The sequence below is a fragment of the Triticum urartu genome, chromosome 7 (assembly GCF_003073215.2).
Source record: "Triticum urartu cultivar G1812 chromosome 7, Tu2.1, whole genome shotgun sequence".
Lineage (NCBI taxonomy): Eukaryota > Viridiplantae > Streptophyta > Magnoliopsida > Poales > Poaceae > Triticum > Triticum urartu.
In genome coordinates this window covers 297821282-297833982 of record NC_053028.1, presented here as the reverse complement: position 1 = coordinate 297833982, position 12701 = coordinate 297821282, and the positions used below count along the sequence as shown (strand labels likewise).

General features: G+C 44.7%; 2 protein-coding genes across 4 annotated transcripts in view; one reads left to right on the top strand and one right to left on the bottom strand.

Annotated features, from left to right (window-relative positions):
- LOC125518776 (exocyst complex component SEC8) overlaps positions 1-12701 on the bottom strand; it is a 57947-nt gene that overhangs the window by 38622 nt on the left and 6624 nt on the right. The window contains exons 3-13 of the mRNA XM_048683646.1: positions 9781-9912; positions 9368-9579; positions 9041-9287; positions 8805-8903; positions 7939-7965; positions 7597-7882; positions 6803-6996; positions 6505-6717; positions 6204-6377; positions 654-758; positions 243-352 (exon numbers count right to left, since the gene is read on the bottom strand). Of these exons, the coding sequence (XP_048539603.1) occupies positions 243-352; positions 654-758; positions 6204-6377; positions 6505-6717; positions 6803-6996; positions 7597-7882; positions 7939-7965; positions 8805-8903; positions 9041-9287; positions 9368-9579; positions 9781-9912 (1799 nt within the window). The remainder of the gene's footprint in view (positions 1-242; positions 353-653; positions 759-6203; positions 6378-6504; positions 6718-6802; positions 6997-7596; positions 7883-7938; positions 7966-8804; positions 8904-9040; positions 9288-9367; positions 9580-9780; positions 9913-12701) is intronic.
- LOC125523591 (neurofilament heavy polypeptide-like) lies at positions 766-4609 on the top strand. 3 transcript variants are annotated; one of them, XM_048688611.1, is made up of 5 exons: positions 766-2259; positions 2455-2505; positions 3041-3442; positions 3522-3638; positions 3687-4609. In XM_048688611.1, exons 1-5 carry the CDS (start codon positions 2228-2230, stop codon positions 3814-3816), a joined length of 732 nt encoding a protein of 243 aa, XP_048544568.1. In that variant the 5' UTR covers positions 766-2227; the 3' UTR covers positions 3817-4609. The 3 variants fall into 3 exon arrangements, with proteins under 3 accessions (XP_048544568.1, XP_048544567.1, XP_048544569.1); XM_048688610.1 differs by having other exon boundaries at positions 3522-4609; XM_048688612.1 differs by having other exon boundaries at positions 2450-2505; positions 3522-4609.

Here is a 12701-nt window from a genome sequence, read left to right as displayed (position 1 = left end):
TCAATGACAGAATTTGAATCGAGAATCAGTTGACACGTATGGTGATCATTGCCAAAAGAGTTACCGAGAAGTCAAAATCAAAATAAAGATTCTCAAACACACTTACTCACTGGTGTTCACACTGTCATAGTAAAGTGCGTGTAAAAATGTGATTGTAAAATAGTTACAAGACATAAGATGGCTACAGAAAAAATGGGGAATAATCAAAACAAGCCAAAAGGAATTGAGGACATGAAATGTACCTATATTCACCATTGTTGTATAGGTGGCAATGCAGCTCTTCCAAAATTTTGTAGAACAGTGCACCACGCAGCTTTGTTAGATCAGATCGAACATCTTGAAGAGCACCTACCTTTAAAATTTTGTCAATACGTGAAAATGCTAAGATGAAAGGAAGAATGTGTCATCATAGGATAAAGAGCTATTTTGAAGTACAGAGTGTATTAAGAGGGTGACCAGACCAACAGGCATATAAAAGATAAACTTATTGATCTCTCATACGTCGCTAAATGGAACTGCACTTTTATGTGTTACCGACCGGAAGTGCATATTCTGATAAACTAGCACACGGTGCAGACTTTGTAAATTGCAGCAGGCATATTGCAAATAAGTACACTGGCCTGTTACAAAAGTACTTGCATGTTAAGACTAACCGCTTGAAGGCCTTCCCGCTCTAGCATCAGCATTGACTGAACATGCAACTGCACTGCGGCGTATAGCTGCTTCTCTGCCATCAAGTTTTCAATCCGAGCAGGAACCTGCAGAAATTCAGTAACTTAATACTGAAATAAACTCTTGGTAGTTGGGACATAAAACATGCTAAGGCTGAAATGAGCACTTAGGAATGTACACTGTAAAAGCTAGAAATTAGATACATACTCCAGTATCCTATAAGGAAATATTGCTTAAAACCGCTCCACTATGAAATATTGGCTGGACCAAATGATTGATGCATTAAGCAAACATAACATTTCATTTCAAAGGCAAAAACAGCAAGGAATTGTGACTTTCACATGATTTGTGTCGAACAATGCAGGTTCACTTCAACCTCCTTTCTACACTTCAGCTAACGATTCAAAAGAAACTGCCAACAAAGAATTACAGACCAGTCTCATCCAGTCAATGATAATTATTCGAGGCAAGGATGAAGGAGAAGCAAACCACCACGAAGACACAATTTTTTACATACAAGAAAAAATCACCGGGATTTATGTTCCAGATGTTTAAATAAAACAGTAAAAACTCATATGAAGGGTACATGAAATAATAGCTTCGATTATTCTCGTTGAGACTTCAATCATACAATTCTGACTAAACTTCAAACACATCCAAATATGTCACAGGGCATGTGACTTCAAGATTAGTTTCTTGGGATGTCTTAAGATAATGGTAGGCAAGAAGATTTTGCAGCATTTTCGACATAGCGCTATCCTACACATGCAATACACGCTTTTTGCAACGCTATCCTACACATGTTGAATTAGCCACCGATGAAATAACCACCCAACAAATGCTTGAAAGAATGATACACGATTGACAAAAAAATAGCTCCTCCGGAATCAGCCTCGCTGATGAATATTAATTTTCCTAAATTGGCACTAAAGTGTGCCATTGAGCAGACAGAGAAAGGGAAGAGCATCCGTCTGTCGAGAGAGATAGAGGAGGCCATTATTGTGAGGGGTTTTAGTTTGGGTAAATTTGATATATGCCACTATAAAGTTTCCAGTTCTGAAATATGCCATTACTATTCTTTGATTTAGAAACATGCCACTAAAAGTTCACATGCTTTGAAATATGCCATTGCATACCCTTTTGGAGGATTAGACATCGTAATATGTATGTATACCTCTTCATAATTTGTACATGGACAAAAGTACCCCTTGGTCAACTCAACGACACCACCGATTCAACAGATCAAAAAAAAAGAACAGCCCCGATCCCCTTTTCGTATCGTCTTTCTCTGTCTCCTCGCCCCTGCTCCCGGCCGCTGAGCCTCCACTCCCGCCGCCGCGCCTCCACTGCTCCCGGCCGCCGCACCTTGATCCGCCGCACCTGGCCTCCTCCTCCTCCATTTTTTACCCCCGCAGCCGCGCCCAGCTCTCATGAGTCCTGACCAACGCCCCTGCTCGTATCCTCTCTGTAAACCTAGACGAGCAACATGGAGGTAACCAGTGGTGATGGTGGTGGTGGGAGGAGCGTTTGATTCCCGCAACTCTACGTGTGGAGCATGGAAGAATCCAGCCCCATTCCCCCTTCCTTGTGAGTTTGCTAATCCTCTCCTGCAGCAATTAGTTATTTACTTTAGTTGAAATTTGTGTGTGTGTGACAATTTTTTTGGAATTATTCATTCTTGCTCTGTAGGTCTGGACAACCAGATTTGTTTGCGTTGGATCTTAAAGTTGAATCGTTTAGCACTAACCATCCACCGGCCTTGAAATCTTACTTCAAGGGCAGAGTGTTGAAATGGGTTGTCGACCGCAAGTCGTTGACTGTGGATGCTATGATGTCCGATTTAGCTGGTGTTCTTAAGTTTGGGGTTAATCAGAGGGCTCATGTTTGGTATTCTGACAGGAGCAAGCATGAATCTGTGTGTCTAAACCATGACTCCCAACTTCCTGCTATGTTTGACATGCATCTATCAGAGAGGTTCGTAGAGCTTGTTGTGAAAGTTTCTAACGTTCTTGCTCAAAATGATGAAACAATTCAGAATGAGACCACTCAAAATGACCCATCTGCAGTAGCACATGAAGATATTTCTCAAGACAATCTAACTCAGCCAAATTCAGAAACTGAATACACAGACGACATTGATTCATTTGACTTACCAGAGGAGCATGTAGGTGTTGACGATGAGCACATATACGGTGTCGAGCCTAAGACCGTTAATGTGCCTGTTGTTCAGATGTTGGATGATGATGAACCAGTTGTTGATGGGCATATTCAAGAGGTGGCTATAGATGATGATGATGATCCTAGTGAACTGATAATTACCCATGACCCACAAGACCCACTTTGTCCATGAATACTATTCTCTGGAGAGGTTCCAAGCTGCATATGCTGGTGTGATTGCACCAATGACAGATAAATCAGAGTGGCCGGAAGTTGATCTAGGATTTAAGGTACACCCTCCTGTACAAACGAAGAATGTGCCTGGTAGGCCTAGGAAGGTGAGGATTAGAGGTTGGATGGAACCTATGAGAAGAACAGTTAAATGCAAGAGAAGTAAAGGATTTGGTCATCATCAGAAAACTTGCAAACTTCCTTTTAAATTAGACGATAAAGAGGAAGAAGAGCCAGATGATGGGGAGCAAGAAAAGCCAGATGATGTAGAGAAACAAGAAAAGCCCGATGATGGAGAGCAACAAGGACTAGACGGTGGAGAGCAAAAAGCAAGTGAGGAGGTGGATCCAGCCCCTAAAGAGGTGCAACCAGCCACGAAAAGGTATTAGAATTTGATCATATCTTTTCCAATTACATTCAGCTTGTCATGTGTATTTGGATCATATTTTCTAATTTTGCAGGAAGAAGGTTGCAGCAAAATCCACAACTCAAGGAGCTTCTCAAGCAAAAGGCAAGAAGAACATTGTATCAAACTCAACTAAAACTCCAGCTGAAGGCAAGAAAAAGGCAGCAGCTAAATCCCCATCAAATGGCAAGGAAAAAGTAGTTCAAACAAGCTCAGGTAAATCCCCAACAAAGGGTGGGAAGAGAAAGCCAAAGGGTACTACACCTACAAAGGAAAATGGGTCTGCAACCATTAGAGTGACGCCAGAAGTCGGAACCAAAAGGAAGTTGAATGATTTGATTAGAGAGTAGTAGTTGCTTGTAATTTGTGTTTTCATCTTTCAAAACCATCATGTGACAATTGATTCTCTGAACTGGTCATGATTTGTGTAATGTTATTTTGCCCAGAATTGGGGGAATTTAGGATGTGAACTGATGCTATTTGGCCAAGTGGTGTGATATTTAAGTCAAGTTGCCAATTGATGCATACCAGTACGAGCATGTGCTGTCAATTTTGCTTCATGTTGCTACAGACTTCAGGTTTTGCATCTGCTAATCATATACTTCTATACATCATCATTTCTATAGCTAACCTTAATTGGAACAGCAAGCAATGCATTCCAGTACAAGTAGATGCTGTCAAATTTGCTTCAGTAGCTACAGGCTTCAGGTTCTGCATCTGCCAGACATTGCTACAGGCTATCTGTTTGCCCAACACGCATCACTGCCTGCCGCCGTCGTTAGCGTCGCAAACACCAGTACCAGCGGCGAGCCATGAACAGCGAGGAGCCGCACGCGACATGCACACGTCCATGCTACCCTTCGCGGCCAGGTGCATCGCCGTTGTGCCGTTGTTCTCGGCCTTCGTTAGTGCCAAGCACCAGCGACGAGCGGTGAACAGCAAGGCGTGCAGAATAGAGATGTTGGGCGAGGGCAGCACTCTGGACCAGCAGCTATGAGGAACTGGAGGAGGTGGCGGCTGGGAGTAGCGCCGCCGCCGGCGGCGGTGGCGGGAGCAGATTTGAGAGACGAGAGAAAAAGGAATCAGGAGTGGCAGGTGTTGACTTGGCCAAGGGGCAGCTTTGTCCATGTACCAAATACAAAAGGAAATACACACATGTTAGGGTGTCTAATCCTTCAAAAGGGTATGCAATGGCATATTTCAAAACATGTGAACTTTGTAGTGGCATGTTTCTAAATCAAAGAACAGTAATGGCATATTTCAAAACTGGAAACTTTATAGTGGCATATATCAAATTTACCCTTTTAATTTTGCCAGACAAAATCAAACAAAATACAAAGCATGGGATTAATTTCATCACTTTGTGGTGTTAATTGCATGGCTTAGTTAGCACTTCTTGCAATAAAGACAATTAAAAATAACTAGCAACCACGAGAAAAGTTTCACCTTCTTTACATTGTTGACCAGATTTTATGGATGGTTAAGGTGACTAGTATCCCTACACACTCGTACTTTCATTGGTAATCTCTACTTTTAAAGGGGAGTTGGTAGGTTCGCCTTGCCTCCCCCCATCCTCGCTTGGTTTTCTGTAGATTTTTTTGGTAATCTCAACCGATGCCGCACAAAACAAAAACCAACGTATATAGTGTAACTTGAAATAATCTGAACCAAATCGATATTTTTCTTTGAGTGAAGTGCATTGTAGGTCCCTGAACTATTTCAGGGGTGTCACCTAGGTCCTCGAACTATGAAAATCATCATCTGGGTCCTCAAAGTGTAGTAAGTGTGTCATCTAGGTCCAAAATCAGCTCAACATTAAAGTAGTCCGAGGACCTATATTTTGCTTAGCATGACACACTTGTTGTACTTCCGAGGACCTGGATGATGATTTTCATAGTTTGAGGACTTACGTGACACCCTTCAAATAGTTCAAGGACCTACTATGCACTTCACTCTTTTTCTTTCCTTGTCCTACTCATTCCCTTGAAACAAAAAACAACATCTATTAATTTATGGAAAGTATCATCTAGCGTTGGACAGAAGGATCACGTTAACTATGGAGAGCATCATTCTTTTCCGGTTTTAACTATAGCATGCTTAGTGCAGTTAAATACCTCAAGCAAGGATCGCCTTAATTTAGGGAAAGTATCATTTATGTGGGCTCCTCCTAAAATCTCTCGTTCCCTTTCCGTCATCTTCACTTTCTGCCACGCGATCCTACCCCGATGACGTCAATGTGGGACGGGCCATAAGGGGGGAAAAAAGCACTCACGGCGTCTCTATTGAGGCACTCGTAATATGTTTCCCACGTTGCAACACAGGCAATTAGCTAGTAAGTATAGATAAGCAGCTTACGGAACTATGATCATTTTTCCTTTCGTAATTGGTCAATATTTTTGTCAGAATATCATAACCCACACATCTAGCAGTTTATAAGATTTTTCGTTTCTAGATTAGACAAACTGTCCTGGCATGATTATTAAATGTACCAAACATGAGTATGCAACAGCTGGGCTCATCTAGTGCATACGGAATTTTAACAACGCAAAGAAAATGGCTAACACATGCTAAAAAATGATATTGTTGTTCCATCCCACAAATGTCCTTTTTTTGCATTTGTGTTGATCATCAACGTCTGGTTGCAGAATACAGACAGAGCCTAATTACCAACTTACGTTTAATGTAATGTTGCTGCCAAGTAGTACATAATTGTATCGGGTGAAGTGTGCCCACTGACCTTGGCAACATCCTCAACCTGATCCAGCAGGGAGATCACGTGGCGCAGCGTGAGGGACCTGTACCATAGCTGCCCAAGGTGCTGATTCTTCCTCCCAAGCAGCTTTTTGGCCTCTGACATCTCCCCCTTGAGGCCGGTGATGCTCTCGGCGGACTCGCTGAACAGCCGCAGGATCTGGCACCACACCGTAAAATGATAAAAATAAAATGCAACGGCGACTACACTCTCCAAAATGGACGGGGATGAATAATCCGCCAGGGAGAAGGAATGCGCAGGTGGTGTGGCGGACGGGCGGACGGACCTGGGAGTAGTTCTGGATGGCCTTGTTGAAACCATGGTGGTACGCGTGGACGACCTCGTCAACGACGTCCTCGATGAGGTCGCTCTGCTCCTTGAGGAACTGGATCTCGCCATCGCGGTCCTTCGAGGTGAGGATGTGCACGACGTGCGGCAGCGAGTCGAACCGCGCCGCGGCCCATCCCTCGTCGATCCGCGACAGCCCTTCCTTCAGGTACTGCACGCACGCACGCCCGGCCAGACCCCAATTTCAAATTCCATATAAATTCCAGGCGGAATGGAGGGATGTATTCGGGACTTACAGATTTGTCGGCCGGAATCGGGAGGCCGTCGAAGTTGCCACGGCGGTGGCGGTTCATCGTTACCGACGGCGAGGCGGGACCAGGGGAGACGAGCGAGATCTGGAGAGAGTGGGTAGGGCGTCGGAACCGGTAAGAGGCTGAATTTCGGGTTTTGACCCTTTTATCAAAAAGAATTTCGCGATCTGGCCCAGTTTAAAAAAAAATGACTCTTTTGCTACTGCCACGGGGCTCGGCGATAGGGTCAGGCATCTCAGCAAAAACGAACACAGCCGTCAACTAATAACCAGCACATTATCACCCTACCGTCAAGGGCCTCAGCCGTATGTTATGGGAGGCGGTAGGGTTTATGTGGTTTTTGCCTGGGAACTTGCTGTAACCGAAAACGATAAACCCCTGACAATAGGTTATGAGATCCTATTGTCAGGGGCTTGGTGGTGAGGTCCTGTGGTTTTGCATTTTTACAAGTTTTAGTAATTGTTTCCTTTTTAAAGTTTTATCACAGCAAACAATACAGTATAATATATATTTAAGAGACTAAAATTATAATATATATTTAAGAGACTAAAATATGCATATCTCACATAATATGACATGTTATCACACTTGAGATATTAATAGCAAACAGTACTACATAGTTTCACAAATAGCAAATGATTCAAACTAATACATAGTTTCACAAATAACACATAGTTCGACAACCCCAACTAACACAAGTTGTTTCGTAAAGCCAACTAAAACAATTACACTAACAAGCCAAGACCACAATTACGTGCTCCTTCCTCTCTTGGAGGTACGGTCCTTATTGTTCTTTGAACGATTCTCGTCTGGCTTCTTCTTGCGCCCTTCTCGAGAAATCGGTTTTTGGAATGGGGATGGACTCTGCCAATCCTTCTTTGGCTTATTCCTCTTCGGAAGCTGAGATGCTTGAGTTGATGGAGGTCTGTAATCTTCATTGTACTCCTCCTCCCCATTTCTCTCCTCCCCATCTTCTTCTTCATGGGCCTCCTCCTCCTCTTCCTCCTCCTCCTCCTCAACCAACCTAGACGACGAGGCAGCATGGCTCGATGAAGCGACGTTACCCTGTGTAGCTACAGGATCATGAGCTCAACCGAGCCAGCGCACCCAAGCAGGGTTACCAGCTTGTGGCAACGCTTCACGAACTTCTGCAGTCACAACGAAACAAGGACATAATACTGATCAGATTTAGGGATGGCAGTTTTGCCCATGGGTATGGGTACCCGCAGGTACCCTACCAGTAAACAATGGGTATGGGCAAGACTTGAAGAGATTTTCTACCCACGGGTAATGGATACCCATACCCGCAAAATATATGGGTAGAGCATGGGTAAGAAATTGTACCCATGGGTAACCCAATGGATACCCAGAAAAAATGAAAATAACTCCTATAACATATGGGGTTAACATCCAACTCATATGGTCCAACCCTAAATCTCGTATTCCTTAAACAAGTCATAACTCATAGGCTCATAATCACCTGCTCGCCACTCCTCATACGTCCTATCTGACTCCTCAAAAAGATGAAATAGCGACTCTTCGCTACCAGACTCTTGTCGAACACTTGATCCAGCGATCCACAATTCCCACCACCGCCTTCCACTACGTCGGCCTTCCACCAACCGCTGCTCATACTCCCTTGATGCCTCCAAGAGGCCACCCACTAGAGGAGGCCACATACGTGCTATACTACTCTACCATGATCACTTGAATTTTGAACTCATGTCTCTACCTCTTAAGAATTTGAATGCTATATATTGTACCCGATGGATACCCATTGGGTATAGGATACCCGATGGGTATGGGCATGGGTGTCGGTTTATACCCATGGGTATTGAAGTGGGTGGGTATAAAAAGTTTCTATGGGTATGGGTTTGGGTAGAAGGAGGTTGTACCCACCCATACCCTACCCATTGCCACCCCTAATCAGATTTATGGTTGCAAATGAATGAGAACATAGGGTATTTCTAGGCAGCTGGAATGTTACCCTCATCGTCTCCCTCATGTTGTTCTCAGAATCTCCGTTCCCGGGGGCATGACCTAGTGCATCCGAGCCATCAAAGATGCATCTGTTCAGCCCGCCGGACTGTGAAGGCGTAAGTGAGTACAATGATGAATAAAAAATTACATACAACCGCCGGTTCAAGACGGAAGAACACAACTTACCACTCTATTGATCAGGGGTGCAAACTACCTAAATCCACCCATGTCTCTGATGCTGGCCTGGTAGGCCTCTTCCTCGGGGGCATCCTCCTCCAGCTGCGCGATATCTTCTGTCATCCACCGAGGCCTGAGACGAAGACGGTGCTTCTGGCCATCGTCGTACCACCTCATGTGTTGGGCGTTATCACCCCAGTCAAGCACTCGCCTCTCCACATCTTTACGCCACCTGCGCCGGTTCCACTCCGTCACAAAAGTTTTATGCTGCGCTCCCCAATCTGTGATCGACTGATTTTTCTTCCGGCTCATCCTACAAGGCATAAACAACACAAAACATCATAAGAACGTCAACCACAATGAAATCATGATAACGGAGGACAATGCACTCACAAGTGGAGTTCGTGGCCACCGGTATCGTTCGACATGCCCGGTGGTGTATGCTGGTAGATCCCAAACTGCGCGGCCACGCGGTGTGGCAAGTGCCACTCGACGGCGCACACACATAGCATGGGCACCATGCATCGCCAAAGATCGTTGTCCTCCTCGCACATCACGTTCAGCTCGAACCCCCACTCTTGGTCATGATACGGCCACCAGTTTACCTATTACACAAACATTGGTAAGTTCCCAATTGGCGTCGAAGAGAAAGGTGAGCTAGTTCATATACCTGCAAAACCGTCAAAGCGGCCATCTCATTGGTGAAGGCCTTGTACGAATCCTTGGATGTGCCTGTGTAGAGACCCACAACGTCCCACTCGTAAGCTACGGTCGGGTATCGAGTAGAGTCGCCATCTTCGCCATACGCATCCCATGGACCTCTTCTTAACTTCTCCGGACGCCCCCACCGGCAGCCGCTCCCACATCCAAATGGAGAGGGCCCACACATATCCACCCATACCAGAAGTATCTTCCGTCCTCTTGGTTGCCTCGTCAAGCTACAAAACAACAATTGATGATCAGATATAACACAATATCATGGAGCATACATTCGTAAAAAGCAATGACATACTCTCTTACCGAGCGGTATAGGTAGGCGAGAGAGGCGGTCCCCCAACTGTACCCTGCATCCCAGACGGCTAGGAAGAAGAGATACGACCAGAGGGCAGAGTGAATGAAATATGCCCTAGAGGCAATAATAAAGATGTTATTTATATTTCCTTATATCATGATAAATGTTTATTATTCATGCTAGAATTGTATTAACCGGAAACTTAGTACATGTCTGAATACATAGACAAACAAAGTGTCCCTAGTATGCCTCTACTTGACTAGCTCGTTAATCAAAGATGGTTAAGTTTCCTGACCATAGACATGTGTTGTCATTTGATGAACGAGATCACATCATTAGAGAATGATGTGATGGACAAGACCCATCCGTTAGCTTAGCATTATGATCGTTTAGTTTTATTGCTATTGCTTTCTTCATGACTTATACATATTCCTCTAACTATGATATTATGCAACTCCCGAATACCAGAGGAACACTTTGTGTGCTATCAAACGTCACAACGTAACTGGGTGATTATAAAGATGCTCTACAGGTGTATTCGATGGTGTTTGTCGAGTTGGCATAAATCAAGATTAGGATTTGTCACTCCGAGCATCGTAGAGGTATCTCTGGGCCCTCTCGGTAATGCACACCACTTTAAGCCTTGAAAGAAATGTGACTAATGAGTTAGTCATGGCATGATGCATTACGAAACGAGTAAAGAGACTTGCCGGTAACGAGATTGAACTAGGTATAAGGATACCGACGATCGAATCTCGGGCAAGTAACATACCGATGACAAAGGGAATAATGTATGTTGTTATGCGGTTTGACCGATAAAGATCTTCGTAGAATATGTAGGAGCCAATATGAGCATCCAGGTTCCGCTATTGGTTATTGACCGGAGATGTGTCTCGGTCATGTCTACATAGTTCTCGAACCCATAGGGTCCGCACGCTTAACGTTCGATGACGATTTGTATTATGAGTTAAGTGATTTGATGACCGAAGTTTTTTCGGAGTCCCGGAGGAGATCACGGACATGACGAGGAGTCTCAAAATGGTCGAGAGGTAAAGATTCGTATATTAGAAGGTTATATTCGGACATCAGAATGGTTCCGAGTGATTCGGATATTTTACCGGAGTACCGAAGGGTTACCGAAACCCCCCAGGGAAAGTATTGGGCCTATTGGGCCATATTGGAGGAGAGGAGAAAGGCCACGTGAGGAGGGGCACGCCTCCCTTGCCCAAACCGAATTGGACTAGGGGAGGGGGCGACCTCCCTCTTTCCTCCTCCCTCTCTCTCCCTTCCCATTTTTCCCTCTTCGGTGGAAGGAATGGGGGGGGTCGAATCCTACTTGGACTAGGAGTCCAAGTAGGACCCCCCCCCTATGGCTCGCCCTCCTTGGCCGGCCACCTCCGCCTGCCCCCTTTATATACGGAGGCGGGGGCACTCCAAAGACACAATAGACAATCTCTTAGCCGTGTGCGGTGCCCCCCTCCATAGTACAACACCTCGGTCATATCATCGTAGTGCTTAGGTGAAGCCCTGCACCGGTAACTTCATCATCACCGTCGCCATGCCGTCGTGCTAACGGAACTCTCCCTCGTCCTCAACTGGATCAACAGCTCGAGGGACGTCATCATGCTGAACGTGTGCTGTACATGGAGGTGTCGTACATTCGGTACTTCGATCAGTTGGATCGTGAAGACGTTCGACAACATCAACCGTGTTACTAAACGCTTCCACTTTTGGTCTACGGGGTACATGGACATACTCTCCCCTCTCGTTGCTATGCATCTCCTAGTTAGATCTTGCGTGATCGTAGGAAATTTTTGAATTACTATGTTCTCCAACAGTGGCATCCGAGCCAGGTCTATGCGTAGATGTTATATGCACGAGTAGAACACAAAGAGTTGTGGGCGATAATAGTCATACTGCTTACCACCAACGTATTACTTTGATTCGGCGGTATTGTTGGATGAAGCGACCCGGGCCGACATTACATGACCGCATTCATGAGACTGGTTCTACCGACGTGCTTCGCACACAGGTGGCTGGCGGGTGTCTGTTTCTCCAACTTTAGTTGAATCGAGTTTGACTACGGTCGGTCCTTGTTGAAGGTTAAAACAACACACTTGATGAAAAATCGTTGTGGTTTTGATGTGTAGGTAAGAACGGTTCTTGCTAGAAGCCCGTAGAAGCCACGTAAAACTTGCAACAACAAAGTAGATGACGTCTAACTTGTTTTTGCAGGGCATGTTGTGATGTGATATGGTCAAGTCATGATGTGATATAATTTGTTGTATGATATGATCACGTTTTGTTAAAGTTATCGGCAACTGGCAGGAGCCTTATGGTTGTCTCTTTATTGCATAAGATGCAAGCGCCATATAATTGCTTTACTTTATCGCTGTGTGATAGCAATAGTTGCAAAACCAATAGTTGGCGAGACGACCATGTGACGACATGTTGATAGAGATCAAGATGATGGAGATCATGGTGTCATGCCGGTGACGATGGAGATCATGACGGTACTTTGGAGATGGAGATCAAAGGCACAAAATGATGATGGCCATATCATGTCACATATTTTGATTGCATGTGATGTTTATCTTTTTATGCATCTTATTTTGCTTAGTACGACGGTAGCATTATGAGATGATCCCTTACTAAAATTTCAAGGTATAAGTGTCCTCCCTGAGTATGCACCATTATGACAGTTCTTCATGCTAA